General features: G+C 37.7%; 1 protein-coding gene across 2 annotated transcripts in view; it reads right to left on the reverse strand.

Annotated features, from left to right (window-relative positions):
* hcls1.S (hematopoietic cell-specific Lyn substrate 1 S homeolog) overlaps positions 1-13,523 on the reverse strand; it is a 37,358-nt gene extending 23,835 nt beyond the window's left edge. Inside the window, exons 1-4 of one of the 2 annotated variants that reach the window (XM_018250845.2) lie at positions 13,315-13,523; positions 3,828-3,908; positions 1,730-1,803; positions 1,384-1,513 (exon numbers count right to left, since the gene is read on the reverse strand). In XM_018250845.2, the coding sequence (XP_018106334.1) occupies positions 1,384-1,513; positions 1,730-1,803; positions 3,828-3,908 (285 nt within the window). In that variant the 5' untranslated portion in view covers positions 13,315-13,523. 2 annotated transcript variants of the gene reach the window in all.
* Between the last annotated feature and the right edge of the window lie 5,862 nt (positions 13,524-19,385).

The following is a 19,385-nucleotide window of genomic DNA, read 5'->3' on the forward strand; positions in this document are numbered from 1 at the left end:
CACGTGGGAGCCAGTACCTTGTCCATCGGGAAAGGTACTTGGGAAAGTAGTGCTACCTGGACCATTTGTACTCATTGGGGATAAGGGACTGAGACTCTGATTCTTCCAATGGAGTAGTGTGGGACTTTGCCTGGTAGGGAATTACCAGGATAGGACTGGCACAGGGTCACCAGGGTTTTTTAAATGCATATGTGTGTACCTTTACAGTTTATTTCCCCTTTAATCTGCACTTCCTTGTATAAAGTTGATATTTTTATAAAGCAAGTGTGTGTATTGAATGTTTTCCTAATAGGGCCACCCGCAGGTGTATTCCCGGATCCCATTAGGTAGAGGCACTGCCAGAGAGGAGTTTTCCCAGTACCCTTTCACCTAGCAAAGGGGACTCAGGACCTGTAATTGGTAAGAAATAGTATGATGTATAACCTTTGGCACAGGGGGGTGGCCAAAAAGGGGTTACATATATATAAATATATATATATCTGTGAATTAATTTTTTAAGGTAAATAACAGTAGTGCATGAAAGAGCAACTGTGGTGAGATTTTAGCTAAATAATTGATTTTTTCCTTTTCACTATATCACAGTGCATTATGTACCAGTGGAGGATAAATGATAACCCTAGTTTAATATTCTAAGCTGGAACACATACCTTGGACTTTATTTTATTATACCAACACAATTCATAAAAAATACACAATTACACAAATTTCATCAATCTTTAAAACATTTAGGGGCCGATTCATCAAGGGTCGAATATCGAGGGTTAATTAACCCTCGATATTCGACTAGGAACTAAAATCCTTCGACTTCGAATATCGAAGTTGAAGGATTAGCGCAGATAGTACGATCGAACGATCGAAGGATTATTCCTTCGATCGAATGATTAAATCCTTCGAATCGAACAATTCGAAGGATTTAAATCCAACGATCGAAGGAATATCCTTCGATCAAAAAAACTTAGGAAAGCCTATGGGGACCTTCCCCATAGGCTAACATTGACTTCGGTAGCTTTTAGCTGCCGAACTAGGGGGTCGAAGTTTTTTTTAAAGAGACAGTACTTCGACTATCGAATGGTCGAACGATTTTTACTTCGAATCCTTCGATTTGAAGTCGTAGTCGAAGGTCGAAGTAGCCCAAAAAAAACTTCGAAATTCGAAGTTTTTTACCTTCGAATCCTTCACTCGAAGTTGGTGAATCGGCCCCCAAAAAACCTTTTTTTATGTGTGGATGATGTTTGGCACAATATTACTTGTACTTTAAAGTCCATGCATGGCTTTAACCAGAGGGCAGCCCATAGAGCTATACATTTTTCTTTTTTTTCATAGCAACAAACCACCCACTAACTTCATAAGGCAAATGTCATCATGAGCTTTTTAGTAACTTACCTTATCCATCCTGTCCTTCTCTGTTCCAAACTTTCCACCATATCCATATGATGCACGAGGACCATCTTGAAGCGCTTTCTTTTTCAGATTTTCATGCTCCGTGGAAACATTGTTTCTCAGTTGCTTTATGCTTGGGTAGAATATCAGACAACAGTGAGAGCAAAGTATGTGACACTTTGGGGGTTATTTATCAAAGGTCAAGTTTGTGAGTATTTTTCTACCTCAAACTCACGCAAATGTTTTGGGGAAAAACACAACTCGACCTTTCATAAATAATCCCCTATAATTTAGAAAAAATATATGGCAAGAAAAAAGGAGACAGAAGTTTAATATGTCAGTGACTCACTCTACATGCTGTGGACGGCCGGATCCTGCTATTGTTTTGGCTCCCCAACGCTGTTCCTCTTCTGTAATGTCATTCTAGAGGGTAAGTGGATTATGTTATCAAATTTACTAGTGACAAAAAATCTGTGTTATTCCATGCTCAAGGAAGCAATAGAACTTTAAATATTATTATTATTATATTATACGATATACTATACTATTGCAGTATTAATGCAGAAAATGCTGGTTAAGCTAAAAATGGAATATATACCCACACAACCAAACATTATCTTTTAGTTGTACAATATCTTATTTAAAGCACAAACAGTTTTTGAGGCTCTTGGGTGAGTGGAAGGAATAAGCAAAAGAAGAGCAGATTATACAAAAATGTATGTTTCATGCAATAAAAACACTCTTGATATACAACAGGTACTTTATTACAGAGTTGCTTAATCAATATTTTCATTAACTGTACAAAGACCGACACACTTCCTGATGGGTTTGGACCATGGACAATTACCCAAAACGAATAATTGATATAGATCGTCACACAGCTGTCATATAATGCCAAATACGGAGAGCTCCTCTTATCCTCATATTAGTTGTAATACCGATGGTGCATTTCCAAGAGTAAAGGGGCTATTTTTCTTCATTTTCTTTTTGAGTTTATTGTGCACAAGTCTCGGCAAGTACTGGATTTGTGCATATATTAGTGGGTACTCCACAATTTGTTGTGTGCTGGCCACATAACATGCTCAAGTGCTTAGTGAAAACATTGTCTGTCACTCTAACTCCCACCACATCTTTATTCTTTGGGTAAATAGAATTCTTTAAAACTACACCATCAACTTGTAGATTTTGATTCTGCCTATATTCTTACTATATCAATACACAATAAACTTGCAATTTTAAAAAAAAAACCTACAACATCAATTCAAATTCACAGTGTTTTGTTCAATGCCATGCCAGGGTTAACTGGCACCAGGGCTGCTCCGGCCATGAGGCAAGGTGAGAATCTTGCCTCAGGCGGCACGGAGCGGCCAGTTACCAGGGGCGGCAAAAAGCCGCCTCTGGTAACTTTAAGAGCCGAATTTCCGTTTTTTAAAACGGAAATTCGGCTCTTCTAGCGCAGTGAGCGCAATAGCGATGCGGCCCCTCCTCCACCCGCTCCGACGCTGGTAGTTAGAAGAGCGGAGCAGGAGGAGGGGCGGCATTGGGGCTGCTGCCTCAGGCGGCAGCAGCCCCTGAAACGTGCCTGACTGGCACAGCTCAAGGTAAATGTAACAGAGAATCTCATAATCAGGGTCTGGTACTGGCCAGCCAGACAAAGGTGTCACATCCTTTGATGCCTTAGCTTCAGCTTACAAGCAGATTAATAAGGCTGTCATACCATTTGGTGAGTTACCAGACCATAGCAGGGCACGCAAGGTTTTACTGCGTTTAGTGAAAGGGTTAAACACTTAATTTAAGCACAAATAATCGAATAAAATAAACTAAAATCCCACTGCTGCCACCTATTTTTCACAGAGGCACCATTTCACATGCATGTTATGTTGGATGTGACTCTATAGAACTTAGACTCTCCAGCACTCGGTCCCTCGCTCACCTTAAAGAAACAGTTTACTGTGAAAAATAAAAACTGTGTAAATAGATAGGCTGTGCAAAATAAAACATGTTTCTTATATAGTTAGTTAGCCAAAAATGTAATATATAAAGGCTGGAGTGACTGGATGTGTAACATAATAGCCAGAACACTACTTCCTGCTTTTCAGCTCTCTAACTCTGAGTCAGTCAGTGACTTGAAGGGGGGGGGGGCACATGGTACAATTGCAACTGATCCTCAGCATGCAGCTCAGATTCAAAAGCAACAGATGCCATGACCATTTGGCCCCCCTCAAGTCTCTGATTGGTTACTGCCTGGTAACCAGTCAGTGTAAACCAAGAGAGCTAATAATTCAAGTCAGTAATAATTCAAGAGAGCTAATAATTCAAGTCAGTGCCTACCCAGTGGGCCTTCAAATACAAAATGGTATGACTTTTTTTTTTTTTTTTTTTTACATTAAGCAGAGAGGATGGTTCCTCAGATGAATAAAAGGGATATTGGGTAATTTAGAACTCACCACAAAGTCAGGGTCAGTTTCCCAGTCATCTCCTCCTGCTTCATTCACAGTCACGTTGTGTCCCACTGCAGCCCTCCACATCTAGAAGTAAACAACAAAAGTGAAACTGGGACACAAATGGACTTCTATTTAGGAACCCAAAAATCATGCTCCTAAGCATTTGGAAAGTAAAGGTGACAACAACCTGTTGACCAGAACCACAACTGACTATACAACTTTACTATAATTTTGCAAACATTACAAATAGAGACTAGAAACAGAGAGAGCAGCTGTGTTAACCCCACAAACACAGCAGATGGCCAAGTATATATATATTTCTGCAACTCTTCAGGTAGGTATATAAATGATGAATTCATGTTTCTGTTATTTTTATTGCGGGTTTTCTTTTTTTGGCAACACAAAATTTGAATAATAATAATATATAGAAATTATGGGAAAACACTCAATATTTCAAAGAATTTTCTTGCTCATTCTTCTAGTGTCAGATAACGAGGTTTTGCAAAGCCAATACATACAGAAATAGCTTTTGGAGGTAATCAGTGTTTTCTGGAATGAAAGAAAATGTGAAGGAAGAGGGTGATCGTTTACCCAGGTAGACCTTAGTTCTACAGCATACATTTGATGTTTAGATCACTGAGTTTGTGGGTTTCTCGATACATACGTTTAGCTATATTTCTTAAAGACAGGCCTTTAAGAAGGCTGGATGTGTATCAGTAAGAATACTTATTTCCTTAAATGGACAGTTCGCCATTTCAATAAATTTTAGTATGATGTAGATAGTCATATTCTAAGACTACAATCAGTTTTTGGTTTTGTTTGTGGTTTTTGAGTTATTTTTTGTTCAGTAGCCCTACAGTGTGGAAATTCAGCAGCTGGGTGCTACGGTCCAGTTAACCACAGCAACCAGGCAGTGGTTTAATTTCAGATACTGCAAGATAACTGGAATAGGGCCTAAATAGAATGATAAATAATAAAAGTAACAATAGTATTGTAGCCTCAAAGTGCTATAGTTCTTTGCCTGTTCGGATCTATAACATACTATAACATAAAATACTATAACCAACCCTTTTAATGCAGTTACTATTTTTAATTTTGTTATTTGTGCAACAGTAACAAGAACAGGAATTACTTACCTGCTGGAAAAGTACCTTTGACTATTTACACTAATTTTTGTTTAAACCCTCAAACTTTCAGATCAGAACATCACTTGGATTCCTTTTCAGAAGTAGCCAAAGGGCCACATTTAATAAGTTATTCAAATTGAAAATAAGACCATATTTGGATATGTCAATGAAATATGGAACAGTGTCCATACAAAACACTGTGCGATGTTAGAGGGAGGGGAGGGATTATGCAGTTCTCGGAGAAGCAATTACCATCTAAACAAACACTTCCAATTATTTAAGAGACATTTTGTGTGAAAAACAAGAATGTATCAGTGCTTTTTACTCTTTTATATATAGGAGGATTGTGCTTAAAAAAACGTAGTGTTTCACACTGCTTTATTGAATTTTTCCGCAAAAAACACTACTTGTCCCACCCATCTGTTCCATTCCCGCTACCTCCTTTCCCAGGCTGTGCAAGGGAGCTGCTGCACTCAGCACACTGCATTGTAGGATAGGAACCAATCAACAGCTAGGCTGACCTGATAGGGAACTGAAGCCTGTCTTTGCTTGTGTGACGGAAGGGCTGTGATTAGTTATCCCTCTCCAACTGTGCTTCTGGCAGGGACCGTTACAGGACACCCACCCCACATTGGAAACACAAACAGAGACTGTTACAGATCTATGGGGCACTCCAATAAATGTGCCATTTTTAAAGCTAATATTAACTTTTAGCCCAAAGTGAAACCAGCACAATATATTATTCATTACTGCCTATTAGTGAGGGGGGTACACATATCCTATATGTCTCCTTTAATGCTGTTCTAGAAAGCATTTTTTTATCTTTTCACTTTTCTCACATTTTCAACAAGAAGTTTGTATCCCCTCCCACTTCCTGACATATTTACAGGTGATACAAACATATATACAAGCGTTTACATAGTGGGTGCCCCTAGGCCCACTGCTGTTCATCGCCCCTGTTCCCTCCCTTTTATTTGCGCAAACTATCATCATTGCAACCTGAGCTATGGGGATAGCTATTCTCCTGAAAATTCTAAACCAATGTTGGTATGGGTAGGCATGCTGCCCCCTAAAATCCTGCTGCCCTAGGCCCGTTCCTGGGTGGCCTTTCCATAAATCTGGGCCTGTGTATATATATATATATATATATATATATATATATATATATATATATATATATATATATATATATATATATATAATACACAAAAGCCATGAATATCTTGTAAATTAACTATATCCTTATAAACGGTGAGTTCTGATGTCATCAGTTATAAACGGTGAGTTCTGATGTCATTTCTGTCACATGACTCTCTAAAACTTGTGTATTATAATAAAGTACCCCCAGTTGCAAAATATTAGGATATTAGAAGTTACCTCGGGGTAACCTTCGGCCGCCTGTTTTTATATGGTCATAAAACTCCTCGGTAACTAATAATATTGTTATATTTTACAAGAGGGGGTACTTTATTCAATATATATATATATATATATATATATATATATATATATATATATATATATATATATATATATATATATATAAATAGTCTTATGAAGGATCAGCACACACTGTTCTGTAGTGAAGTAATAGTGTTTATTTTCAAACAAAACACATTTTTATCCGACGTTTCGGTCCCACCTGGGGACCTTTTTCAAGGATCCTTGAAAAAGGTCCCCAGGTGGGACCGAAACAACGGATAAAAATGTGTTTTGTTTGAAAATAAACACTATTACTTCACTACAGAACAGTGTGTGCTGATCCTTCATAAGACTATATACGATTTATTGATCGTGCACCACTGGCAACATCTGTCTGAGTGCTGGTACTGTGGGACTGCATATATATATAAATATATATGCTTTCCAATGAGTATCCGCACTCCAAAGCTGCTGTTAATGGCGGGGTGCACGGTAATTTTGTATGTATCAATTATCTTCAGATCAGCACTCCCTTTAAAAAAAAAAGGTCCAAATGTGGACCGAAACGTCGGGTATTTGATACTATGCAACAATAAAATTGCCAAGTTTTTAAAGGGAGTGCTGGTCTGAAGATAATTGATATATATATATATGTGTATATATATATATATATATATATATATATATATATATATATATATATATATATATATATATATATATATATGTGTATATATATATATATATATATATATATGTATATGTATATATATATGTATATATATATATATATATGTATATATATATATCAATTATCTTCAGACCAGCACATATATATATATTTTTTTTTTATATATACACTTGCTGGCATTTGACACTAGATTCCCTTTGATAAAAGACTGTGTTACTGTTGCCCTGCTGGTTAAAATAAAGGATTTTTAATGAAAGTTTGGAGTGCTGTCCATTACAGATTTCTAAAAGAATGTTACAAAATGTTTGCTAACATATAACACATATCGGTTTCACCTTGCAATTTTTGCACTTGATTACACTGTGGTAAGTATTTTTTTGAGCAAGTGTTTGAGAAGAATTAATAATTTTTATATCAAAGGAGAAGGAAAGGTTAAAACTAAGTAAGCCTTATCAGAAAGGTCCATCTAAATATACCAGTAAACCCCCAAAGTAATGCTGCTCTGAGTCCCCTGTCAAAAGAAACACAGCATTTCTTTCCTTCTATTGTGTACACATGGGCTTCTGTATCAGACTTCCTGCCTTCAGCTTAAACCTCATTGCCCTGGGCAAGAGCATGCTCAGTTTGCTCCTCTCCCCCCACCCCTCCCTTCTGTACTGTAATCTGAGCCCAGAGCAGGGAGAGACTCAGGCAGGAAGTGATGTCACACCATGTTAATACTGCAGCTCCTATCCTAAACAAATAGAGCGTTTCTAGAGCTGTTTACTCAGGTATGGTAAAACATTCTACAGAATAAATATAGCATTCTAGCTTGCACTATTGCAGCTAATCTATTGGCAATAAAATGCCTCCATAGCTTTCCTTCTCCTTCAAGTCCTTGTTTGTTTTTCCTGAGCTGGGATTTCCCAAATGCAGAACGGATTTCGAATTGCTTTTCGTGCTGCAAGTGAGTCGCAGGGGAAGATGCCCCAGTGCCACCAGCAGTCCAAAGCTGATAACTGCACCTCTGACTCTTTGGAGGTGTAATTCATTTTTAGGATTTTGTTCACAGATATTTGGTTTCCACTAACAAGATTAACTTATCCAGTTCTTTTATAGCAGGAGAAAGTCAGCACTCGTGCTACTAAAGATTAAAAAGATTCATTGATCAATTAAAAAAATAGCATGTGTGGCTGATGTATATGGCATTGTGTGCATACAAGAGACAATATAGTCAAATTAAGGTATTTTACTGTTAGGGGCTTGTACACGCAAAATAAATAATATGCTGTACAAACTCAGGTGGTATTGTTATAAATACCCCAACGTTTCAGCATAAAGCCTTTCTCAATGGGAATTCTAAAAGAAAGGCTTTACGCCGAAATGTTGGGGTTTTTCTCTGACAAGGGTGTCCGCTTCCTTGTATTTCTTCATTCTCTGGTTACTATTTGGTGGTATGTATTTAAACATGGCTGTTGATTTGACATGGTTTTGATGCACAATTAACTGTAGAGCATGTTGTTTGCATTATTAAAGGAGAATTTTTCCTCCACAATGAATATTTAAGCAACAGATAGTTTATATTTAAGAATTTTACCAAACTGGTATATATATTTAAGTAAATCTTGCCCTTTTACATCTCTTGCCTTGAACCACCATTTAGTGATGGTCTGTGTGCTGCCTCAGAGATCACCTGACCAGAAATACTACAACTCTAACTGTAACAGGAAGAAGTGTGGAAGCAAAAGACACAACTCTGTCTGTTAATTGGCTCATGTGATCTAACATGTATGGTTTGTTTGTGTGCACCGTGAATCCTATGCTCCCAGGGGACGGCCCTTATTTTTTAAAATGGCAAATTAGAGTGACCTCCAATCAGGGTTGGACTCGGGGGGCCCACTGGGGCTACTGCTCAGGCCCCCCTCACCACTAAGTAGCGCTGTGTAACGCTTGTCCATATGCACGCAGTGCCGGGTGTCTAAGTATGCGCAAAGCGTGACATCAGTGCGTACGCTCAAAATTTTTATTTCACCCCCGACAAAGAGGGCTTGCGCCACTTAGATCTGGGCCGTCGGGGCCCACAAAAGCCCGTGGCCCACCGGGTTTTTTCCCGGTTTCTCGCCGGCCCAGTCCGACACTACCTCCATTTATTTTTGTTTCTATAGTCAAATTAAGGTGACCAGATTTTCAGAGTAAAATCGAGGGACGGTATAGAAAGTCGTGTCATACAGCGCTACGCAGTGAATCCCTTTATAAACCACTCCCCCTATTCCAGAGACAATCTTCATGATCAGGAGATATAGCTAAGCAACACGTTCCCACCTTTTGCTAAATTCCCTTCATTCTTACATACTTACTAATTATTTAGCTACCAGTCACCAAGGTACTGTTCAACATCCTCAAGAAGCTAAATAGTCAGTAGGTTAACTATGGAAGCATCTGCAGCACATGAGTTGGGTAGGATGTAGAGCACATTATACAGTGAGAGCAATGGGTACTGGAATGGCATCACTATTAAAGGAATAGTTCAGTGTGAAATTAAAAACTGGATAAATAGATAGGCTGTGCAAAATAAAAAATGTTTCTAATATAGTTAATTAGGCAAAAATGTGATATATAAAGGCTAGAGTGAACAGATGTCTAATAAAACAGCCAGAATCCAACTTCCTGCTTTTCAGCTCTATAACTCTGAGTTAGTCAGCGACTTGAAGGGGGGCCATATGGTACATTTCTGTTCAGTGAGTTTGTAATTGACCCTCAGCATTCAGCTCAGATTCAAAAGCAACAGATATGACCCATGTGGCCCCCCCTCAAGTATCTGATTGGTTACTGCCTGGTAACCAGGGTAACCAGACAGTGTAAACCAAGAGAGCTGAAAAGCAGGAAGTAGTGAACTGACACATCCAGTCACTCCAGCCTTTATACATTACATTTTGGCAAACTAACTATATTAGAAACATTTTTTATTTTGCACAGCCTGTCTATTTACACAGTTTTTATTTTTACACTGTACAATTCCTTTAAGCAGATAAACAGAAATGGGCCACCCAGCAATCAATGGAATCCACAGGGCCAAAAATATAGATGTAAAAGCAATATTTTTGGATGAAGCAGCACAGTCAATGTAATAAAACTTCTAGCTGAAAAAGTTATGTTTGCTCCAAATTATTACGACACCTTCAAGCACTTCTTAAGAATGCGTAATTATAATTCGCAATCAGGGGCGATCCGCCAATGAGGCGAGCTGAGGCTGGGGGGCGGCATTACTGGAGCCGCCTCAGGCAGCAATGCATACAGAAACGGCGCTGTTCGCAATGCAATAACAGTTTAAGGAACAATATTGCATTGCGAGCTGTGGATTTTTAGTCTTATTGGTGCAAATTGTTTTGCTCTTTGCGACTTTAATTACATTCCCCCGTTTGTATCCACAATGTTTGTGTATCTTAATTTATGCTGCTGAACTAGCATTTTGCTCATTTAAATAGATGCTGCTTAGTGACAAGGTGTTAAGGGGCATATTTATCAAGGGTCGAATTTCGAATTTAAAAAATTTGAAATCAAAAAAGACCAACCGGAATTAAGTCAGTTTTTTTTTGTCAAATAGGTCAGTTTTCAATCAAATAGGTCCGTATTCGGCCGAATTCGAATTATACGAATCAAAGGAATAGCGCATTCGATCAAATTCAATTCGAAGTCCACCAATTGACTCCAAATAGATTCTAGGAGGTCCCCCATAGGCTAAATCAACAATTCGGCAGGTTTTAGATGGCGGATGGTCGAAGACGAATTTTTTAAAGAGACAGATGATACATTTCGATAGTCGATTTTTTTTCAAATTCAAATCGAATTTGGACCATTCCCTAGTCAAAGTACACAAAAAAACAGCTCGAATTAGAATTTTTTTTTCATTTGAAAATTCAACTCGACCTTTGATAAATCTACCCCTAAGTGTTTTAATCCATAGCCACAGTTTTAAGATGAAATTAAATACTGTAATTGTAGAAAAGCCAGCACTTTTTTTTTCTTACCCAATTTTTGGGTAAAGATTGGCTGATAATGGTCCCTAGCAATGCAGGTCTTTCTATCTCACTGTATTGTTTCTTTAGCTTTAATGGAATGCAATTAGACACACATGTTCTTAACAGAGGACTAAAGTTTAACAAAGAAGTAGGGAAGAAATGTTGTACCTTATGTTCTGGGCTTCTGTACCAGCACAAGGCAACCACAGGGAAGATCTGTGCCTGCAAAGAGGCTACTGTAGATCTCCATCTTATTTTCTGCTGATTCACTGCCCATGCTCTAGGCTGCTGTCAATTAAGCAGCTTAGGGATCAACTCACAATATAGTGTATTTATATAGAATATAAATATCACAATTAAAGGCTGACTAGTAGTTAATTCAGATTCTCATTATATGGCACCTCAGAAAAAGTGCAGTTAATACCAGAATGTAATCATCTTTCCTGAAGCATCAGCTTGCATGACAGATGAACCTCATTTTCTGCTTAATTATTTGTAGTGATCCCAAAGCTTAACACCTCAATAGCTGCCCAGAGCTGTCACTGTCAACTTTGAAGGCCTGGATCATTCTAGTTATAGAGGTGCTGAACAATTGGGCTGATGCATTAAGCTTAGTATATAACATATAGCATTTCTAGATATATTCATTTTTAGGGTTTAGTTATCCTAGCCATAGTTTAACTATAGTTCTTTACCGAAGGTGCTATTTTTCTATGTAATTATAAAGTACCAGCATTTTCTGCTGCACTGTACAACACCCTTGCTAAGCTTCCTTATGTTTTTCATTTTGTCATGGTGTTGCTATCAGTGTGATTCTCTGCATTGCAAATTGTATTGCATTAATAGAGCTCTTCTGCAATGTCTAGTTGCAGCGTAGTAGAAGTTCCTCAGGAAGTGGTTTGTTTCAGAAATATCTGTGTCACAGTAAATGAATATATATATATCACATCCATGCTATATTTGCTACACATTCTATATAACACAATACGAATGTATATATAACTTTCGTGACAGCAACATAGTGCAAACAATTTGAAAAGCTTTAATTGAAGTAGATGTGAAAATTGCTTAGAATTTGGGTAGATCTCCTCAGTAATATTCAATATCCTCCTTTCTGTACATGTAGACATTGAAAGACAACTCATATACATCATCTAGGCAAAGGAAACAGGGAATTCTGAGCATTGTTCATTAAAAACAGACTCTTGTACTAGGCCTTAACTACTGTAGAGGGATAGATTGCGGAGAAGGTAGAGAAGACTAACCCGGTTATTTCAGAACTAGTACAAAATACTAAATTGCTCGTATTTAAGGGCAATGACAAATGAGATTAGTTGTAAGGAAACTTTGGGCTACTTCATAAAGTAGCGGCAATGCTTATGTTTCCCTGTCGCTGATTTGCATGTTAGCTGCTAGGAAAGCTTTGGAGGAGGTTAGTAGTCCATGCTAGAGGAGATTTGTCATTGCCCGAAGAGATTTCGTATTTCCATAATATTAAAATAAAATAAAAGTTTTGTTTTCATGATCGTTCCATTTAAAGATTATACAAATCCTTTTCATTTTGTATTGCATGACTTTATTGCGTTATTTCACCATCTACTAAATCATTTAGTTGACTGTATTTCTGATAACTCCTACACAGGAAGGCGTATAAAGAAGAGAGGGCTGAAAGTGGCACTTCACCATCTCCTTATTTAGTCTTTATAGGAAACAATATTTGCTAACTGAAGAGAAATGCAAGTGGGAAGTTGAAGAGTAATGAGAAAGAGGTGGAGAAGAATAATAAAATGTAAACTGGGGATGTGATAAGTCAAACAAAATCTTAGCCCTTTTTTTGAACTGGTAAGATATTTATTCTCTGGAATTCTGAAGTTTACACAGTTTCCCACATGTTTTTTTTTTGGTCTGCACCTGAAGTTTTGATTGGTTGGCATCTGCACAGTACACAAGTTATACATATTGCCTGCATAGACAAGTATTTTATTTTTACTTCTGCTTTGTTGCACAAGTGCGGAGTCTGTTGAAGTTAAAAGAGATCATGCCAATTTTATGGATATTTTTTGCAGGTCAATTCAACGTAAATTTAAAAACAGAAAGTTAAGTAAAACACATACTGAACATTCAGGTTGTAATGCTGTGGATACAATGACATGTGCGTTTGCATTGTCATTATTATACTTGCTATAACACAATATGCAGGAACATTTTTGAGCTTTACATATTTCATAATAGGCAGCAAGCAGGTTACTCACCTTTCTTGATTTTGCCTTGCTGTTATTCAGTAAATAGTCCTTACTCTCCTGTGCCTTTCAGTGTGTCTCACGTCTGTGCTTGTCAGTAAGTCCCTACCAACTTCCTGCTGAGACAGTTCCTCTCTTATTTTATGCTTTGCTTCTGTACTTCCTCATCTGTGTTCTCTTTCTGACTCCATCAAGAAAACATTTACTCTGCCATTTAGTATCTTTCTCTCTCACAGTGAAAAGACCTGAATAAACATAGCTACATTACAAAATACATTAAGGACTAGCAGACTAATGTGAAAAACATTTACAGAAGTTTTCTCAACATGAAACTGCAGTCAGAACATAAGTCATTTTTCCATAATTCCATACTTAAAGTTCCAAACAGATCCATTGCACTTTATGGATCAATTTGCATCATGGAATTAAACAAAAAGTATGGGCCCCATTGCAAATGAGAATGGTCCCAAATCTCCCATTACCACCATGTAGTGGCTGTATAAAGCGGGTTAAAAAGTGGTGTGTCCCCCTTTAATACCTAGGGCATGGGCTTTAATCCTACATTTTACACACCATATTTGGTGAGTAGAGTTGGTAAGTTGATGAATAACAGTCTTCTGCAATTTGATCAAAAACAAATTACAACACAGCCCATCATTCTTCACTTACGGCAGGGAGTTAGCAAAAAAGCAACTGCAGGTATTCTTGGTCCTGCATACATACTTTAAACCACCTCCCTTTCATCTCCAGGAATTGTATTGTAGAGAAAACGAAATGAGAGTCATTAGACTTTGATTAAGTTGATCTAGCTGCTAATGAACCCACTCAACCCCTACTAAGTGTGTGTGGTATGGAAAGGGCGTGTCAAAGTTGAGAGCATAGTAACGAAGAAGAAATCGAAGAAGCAAGTGCAGTATACCACTGAGGAAGGGAGCGAGAGGCTCCTGAAACATTTGGTTATTTCCACACTATGAAAATTTTGGATGTACTGCATGTACACCGCATGTAACAGCATTGCGTCTTCAGTTTCTTCTTCATTACTATTGTTATATCATGTTGGGTCACGTGATCGGAGGAAAGCCGTGCTGCAAGTTGGCATGTTTACAGCGTATTGTGAGTGTATTTGAAATCATATTGCCATAAGTTGAGAGCATTGCAGCTTTTTGGCCATTTACAAACAACAAAGAGGTAGCAGTCTTTTTCCTTGAGCATCAGCTAGAGGAAAGGATTTGCACTGATATGCAGATGCTAAAAGATGGCTCATCTTTGTTAAAGGCCGCAAGTGGATACGTTAGTTGAGTATACAGATGTGCGTGCTTCAACCACCTCATATAAGTCCCTTTCGGTCAGAATGCAAAGCAGCGTACAGGCCCTTGCCATGGGCCAAATATATAGCAGAAGAGAGAAAAACTGCAGCACCTCTTGTTTGCAAAATGTTAGAATTTATTACAATCGGTCAGTAACAGGCAACGTTTCGGGCCTGGTCTTGCCCTTTCTCAAGCCTGCCTGATAGTGTGTGATACAAACATTTATCCCCCACATTAGGGGGAGTGCACCAGATCAGGACCCACCCCCAATCATGTTCAAAGCAATCAGGTAAAAAAACATCATGAACGTTCAATAAAGTCCAAGCAAGTGGATACGTTATCCTATTTGCAGTTGATTCGAAGAAGATATGCTAATGGGCTTTTTAATCCTTTTATATATTACAATACATTTCATATGCAGTTAATCATGGGAAGAGCTCATGTACAAATTTAAGCTACCAATACACGTAAAGATCTGTTTGTTTGGCGAGGTCAGCAAACATGCAGATCTTTCCCCAATATGCCCATAGTGAGCTTGTGTTTGATTGAAGTACAGCACCAAAACAAAAAGATTTTTGTAGATAAAAATGCCTTTATTAGAACATTGGCAGGACCTGGATAAGCGACGTTTCAGGCTACACAGAGCATTTTTCCAAGCTTTTTTCAAGCTTGAAAAAAGGCTCTGTGTAGCTTGAAACGTCGCTTATCCAGGTCCTGCCAATGTTCTAATAAAGGGATTTTTATCTACAAAAATCGTTTTGTTTTGGTGCTGTACTTCAATCAAATACTTTGAAAAGGATTGGAAGGTGGCCAGTCAGGGTACGTGCACCAGGATCTATAGATTGACAAAGTTTGGGAGTTGATTCTACTATACAAGCATAGTGAGCTTGTGATCCAGTCATTTAGCCCTTTGGCTAAACAATCAAATCACAATAATAATGGTAATGCAAACTATCAGGGCGAGGACCATATCAACAAGCCAGTGGCCCTCATGCAACAGCAGTTTTAAACCCGCCTGATAGATAACTGCCTGATTTTCTGCCAGATATTAGTCAGATAAGCCTGTCAGGCCCCATACACGGGCCAATAAGCTGCCAAATCGGTCCAGAGGCTTTTATCAATTTGTGTATGGCCACCTTAAGATTGATACGTACAAAGTAGTCAGCATAGCCTCCTGGCTTTTTCTTTCTTGTGGTGCAGGTTTTCCCAATGGCCACTTTTCCACAGGTATAAACTTTCCGTTTGCAAGAAGAAACAGCACTACTTATTTTTAAAATAAAAATGTCTTTATCGAAACCCTTTAGGGCATTACAGCAACGTCTTGGGTCACTCCTGACCCTTTGTCAGCTAGACAAAGGGTCAGGTGTGACCCGAAACGTTTCAATAAAAGGCATTTTTATTTTAAAAATAAGTGGTGCGGTTTCATCTTGCAACTGGCACCTTAAGATTGATTGCAAGTGGATTTCAAGCTCTACATATGTAAAACATGCTAGCCCCCTCTGTGATCTCTGGGCTGGAGAAGGTTCATGCAAGCTGGTTCCAGGCTCTTCTTTTTTATTGTACGTTTAATAGTAACCCCCAAGCATGTTTTCTTATCAATTTTTGTCTTTTTTTTTTTTCCTCATGAAGTCATGTTTTCTATTACTCAATAAACATTTGATCCTTATTGGCTGCCTCATATAATTACCTCGCCATTAATAAATTTGCATTCCTGCAGTAATGAACCATCCCCCTCAGCTTAGAAGCAGCTACTTACTGTATGTAACATTTTCTCCTCAATGATTTCCCTCAGCTTTAGTCTTCCAAATTTGTAGCATTTACAACGTTATTATTGAAATGTGGTTTCACTTGAAAAAATATTTTATTTTATGTTATAATTTGGGCTGTGATTGTCCTATGTCAATCAGCGATAAGTAGAAACCCATATTTCAAATTCTAGGAAATAAGAGATACATAGTCATACAATCATAGAATGGAAATCATGTACAGAAACTCAAGAGGTCAGTGCAATGAATGACTTAACCCACAGAATAGCTATTACATAAATAGTTCACCTGCAAACCAAAGAATGATCAGTTGCAATAACAATAAATACAAATTAATTACACTTCACATGAACACTCATTATAAATCAGATGCTGTAGAAACATAATAGACAGATCTACAGTGCAAAGAAAAACAATGGAAAGCTCTTACAATAATATACTCAAATACCAATAATTTTTTGAGCAATACCCCAGCTACGTGTTTGCTGATTTAGAAGAATTGCTGGGTAGTGTAAAAAAAATAACATAGGAGATCATCAGAGTGACCCTGTAATTGTGAGACTTAACACATTGTGGAAGATAGATGGAAGCTGCCACTGTAAGGAAAGTAGTTGTGATTAGCTATTCACACACGTCATATATCTGCACAGGTATGAGATCCATTATTTGGAAACCGGTTATCCATAAAGCTCCGAATTACATCAAAGGCATCTGACTTAACCCACAGAATAGCTATTACATAAATAGTTCACCTGCAAACCAAAGAATGATCAGTTGCAATAACAATAAATACAAATTAATTACACTTCACATAAACACTCATTATAAATCAGATGCTGTAGAAACATAATAGACAGATCTACAGTGCAAAGAAAAACAATGGAAAGCTCTTACAATAATATACTCAAATACCAATAATTTTTTGAGCAATACCCCAGCTACGTGTTTGCTGATTTAGAAGAATTGCTGGGTAGTGTAAAAAAAATAACATAGGAGATCATCAGAGTGACCCTGTAATTGTGAGACTTAACACATTGTGGAAGATAGATGGAAGCTGCCACTGTAAGGAAAGTAGTTGTGATTAGCTATTCACACACGTCATATATCTGCACAGGTATGAGATCCATTATTTGGAAACCGGTTATCCATAAAGCTCCGAATTACATCAAAGGCATCTGACAGACTCCATTAATCAAATAACTTGTACTGGATTCCAAGATATAATTAATTATTATTGGAGGAAAACAATCCTATTGGGGGCAATTAATGTCTACATTATTTTGTTAGTAGATTTAAGGTATGGAGAAAGATCCATTTTCTGGAAAAACCCCAGTGCCGAGCATTCTAGATAACAGGTCCCATATATATCTAACAAAATAATTGTATTTAGAGCAGCAGTGTAATCTATAAATGGTTCCGTCGCCTCTGGCACTAAGGTACAGTACTGATGACTGTGTGCAGGAGATATTCGCTAAACACTGGGTGGTAAATGGGGAAATTTGTTGACGTGTTTGTCTCCTTTTGCATAGAGTTGTAGATGAATAAATTGGAACCATGAAGTTTATGGCTGGAATGACATATTAAACACAATCTTCATTTACATTAACTAACACAACAGAAAAAAGCAAGATCATCCTCCCCAATTGGGGAAGGACAGAAAATTTGGTAAAAGCCCAGTTTGCTTATATTTTGTACTTAACATTTTATCAGAAAGAATAAAAAAGCATTAAAAGTTTCCTTCAATGTCCATGTGCAAGCTTTTTACTATGCATTTTGCCAAATGATAGGCAAGAACACATTACAATTAGGGTATTAAATGCAGCCAAAGGCAGTTACAGTTGCCCAACTGCTGTATAAATATAATTATATATACATACATACATACACCATATCCAACAGTAGGGATATAAAACCAAACAAACAGATCAACAGAAATGAAATAAATGCCCCAGATCATCACAATGATGGAGTAAGAGCAATAACTACAGTCCTAGATCATAAGAATAGGGATGATACTAATTCCTGAATTTGGTTTCTGAAATGAGCTGAATCCTAGCACTTTCTGCAAGATTCAGATTCGTCCACATGCTGAATCCATTAACGTTACTTGTCTTTAAAGCAATAGATAATTTAATCCTGGATTATATAGTTTTAAAAATATTCTCATATTTTAGTATGCAAGGTATGGTTTGAATTCAGTCCAATTATTGGTCCAGTCTTTTGCAGATGATTTCATATATGGTTAAATCCCCATACACAAGACAATTGCATTTAAATATAGATATATCTTCCAACCTCTTACCCCAGAAATAAAGTGCAGCTACAATTAAATATTATGTTTATCAAAAGAATCACCTTAAATCAGATCTGGTTCTTTCAATGTACAAAAGGTTGTCTCTGTAGGTCATGTTTATTTGGTTAACATGGATTCTTTGAGCAACACTATTTATTACATCCTTTACCATAATGAGCAAAAAAAGGCAAAAGGTTAACACAGCCCATCCTGCACGCAGATACAAAAACAAAGAAGCATATTGTATTCTAAATATTTTGCCCGAAGTCACAAATAAGGTTTTAACATCCGACTTTAGGTTACAGAAAAAGGCAACAAAGGTGTTATAGGACACTAAGGGGCAAATTCACTAAGCGCCGAAAATGAGCTAGCGACGGCTTTGCCGCACTTTCGCCAGGGCTGCGCAAATTCACAAAGATCCGAAGTTGCGCACAGGTTACCGAACGGTTGCGAAGTTGCGCTATCAATAATATGATAAGCAGTCCGAAGTTACACTAGCGATGCCTAATTCGCATACGGCGTGCAGTTAAAGTACAATGAACGTATATGCTGCAGCAACTATATTACACTACACAAGGCCAGGGAAACGTAATAGAATTAAATAGAGGCGTTATATTGCCCTACACATGTGCCCACTGTATAGTTTAGGTGCCAAATGTAAGGGGGAAGGAGGGTACCCCAAAAAAATGTTTCGATCTTTTTCACCCAGTAAAAAAC

This window comes from Xenopus laevis, chromosome 3L (assembly GCF_017654675.1).
Source record: "Xenopus laevis strain J_2021 chromosome 3L, Xenopus_laevis_v10.1, whole genome shotgun sequence".
NCBI lineage: Eukaryota > Metazoa > Chordata > Amphibia > Anura > Pipidae > Xenopus > Xenopus laevis.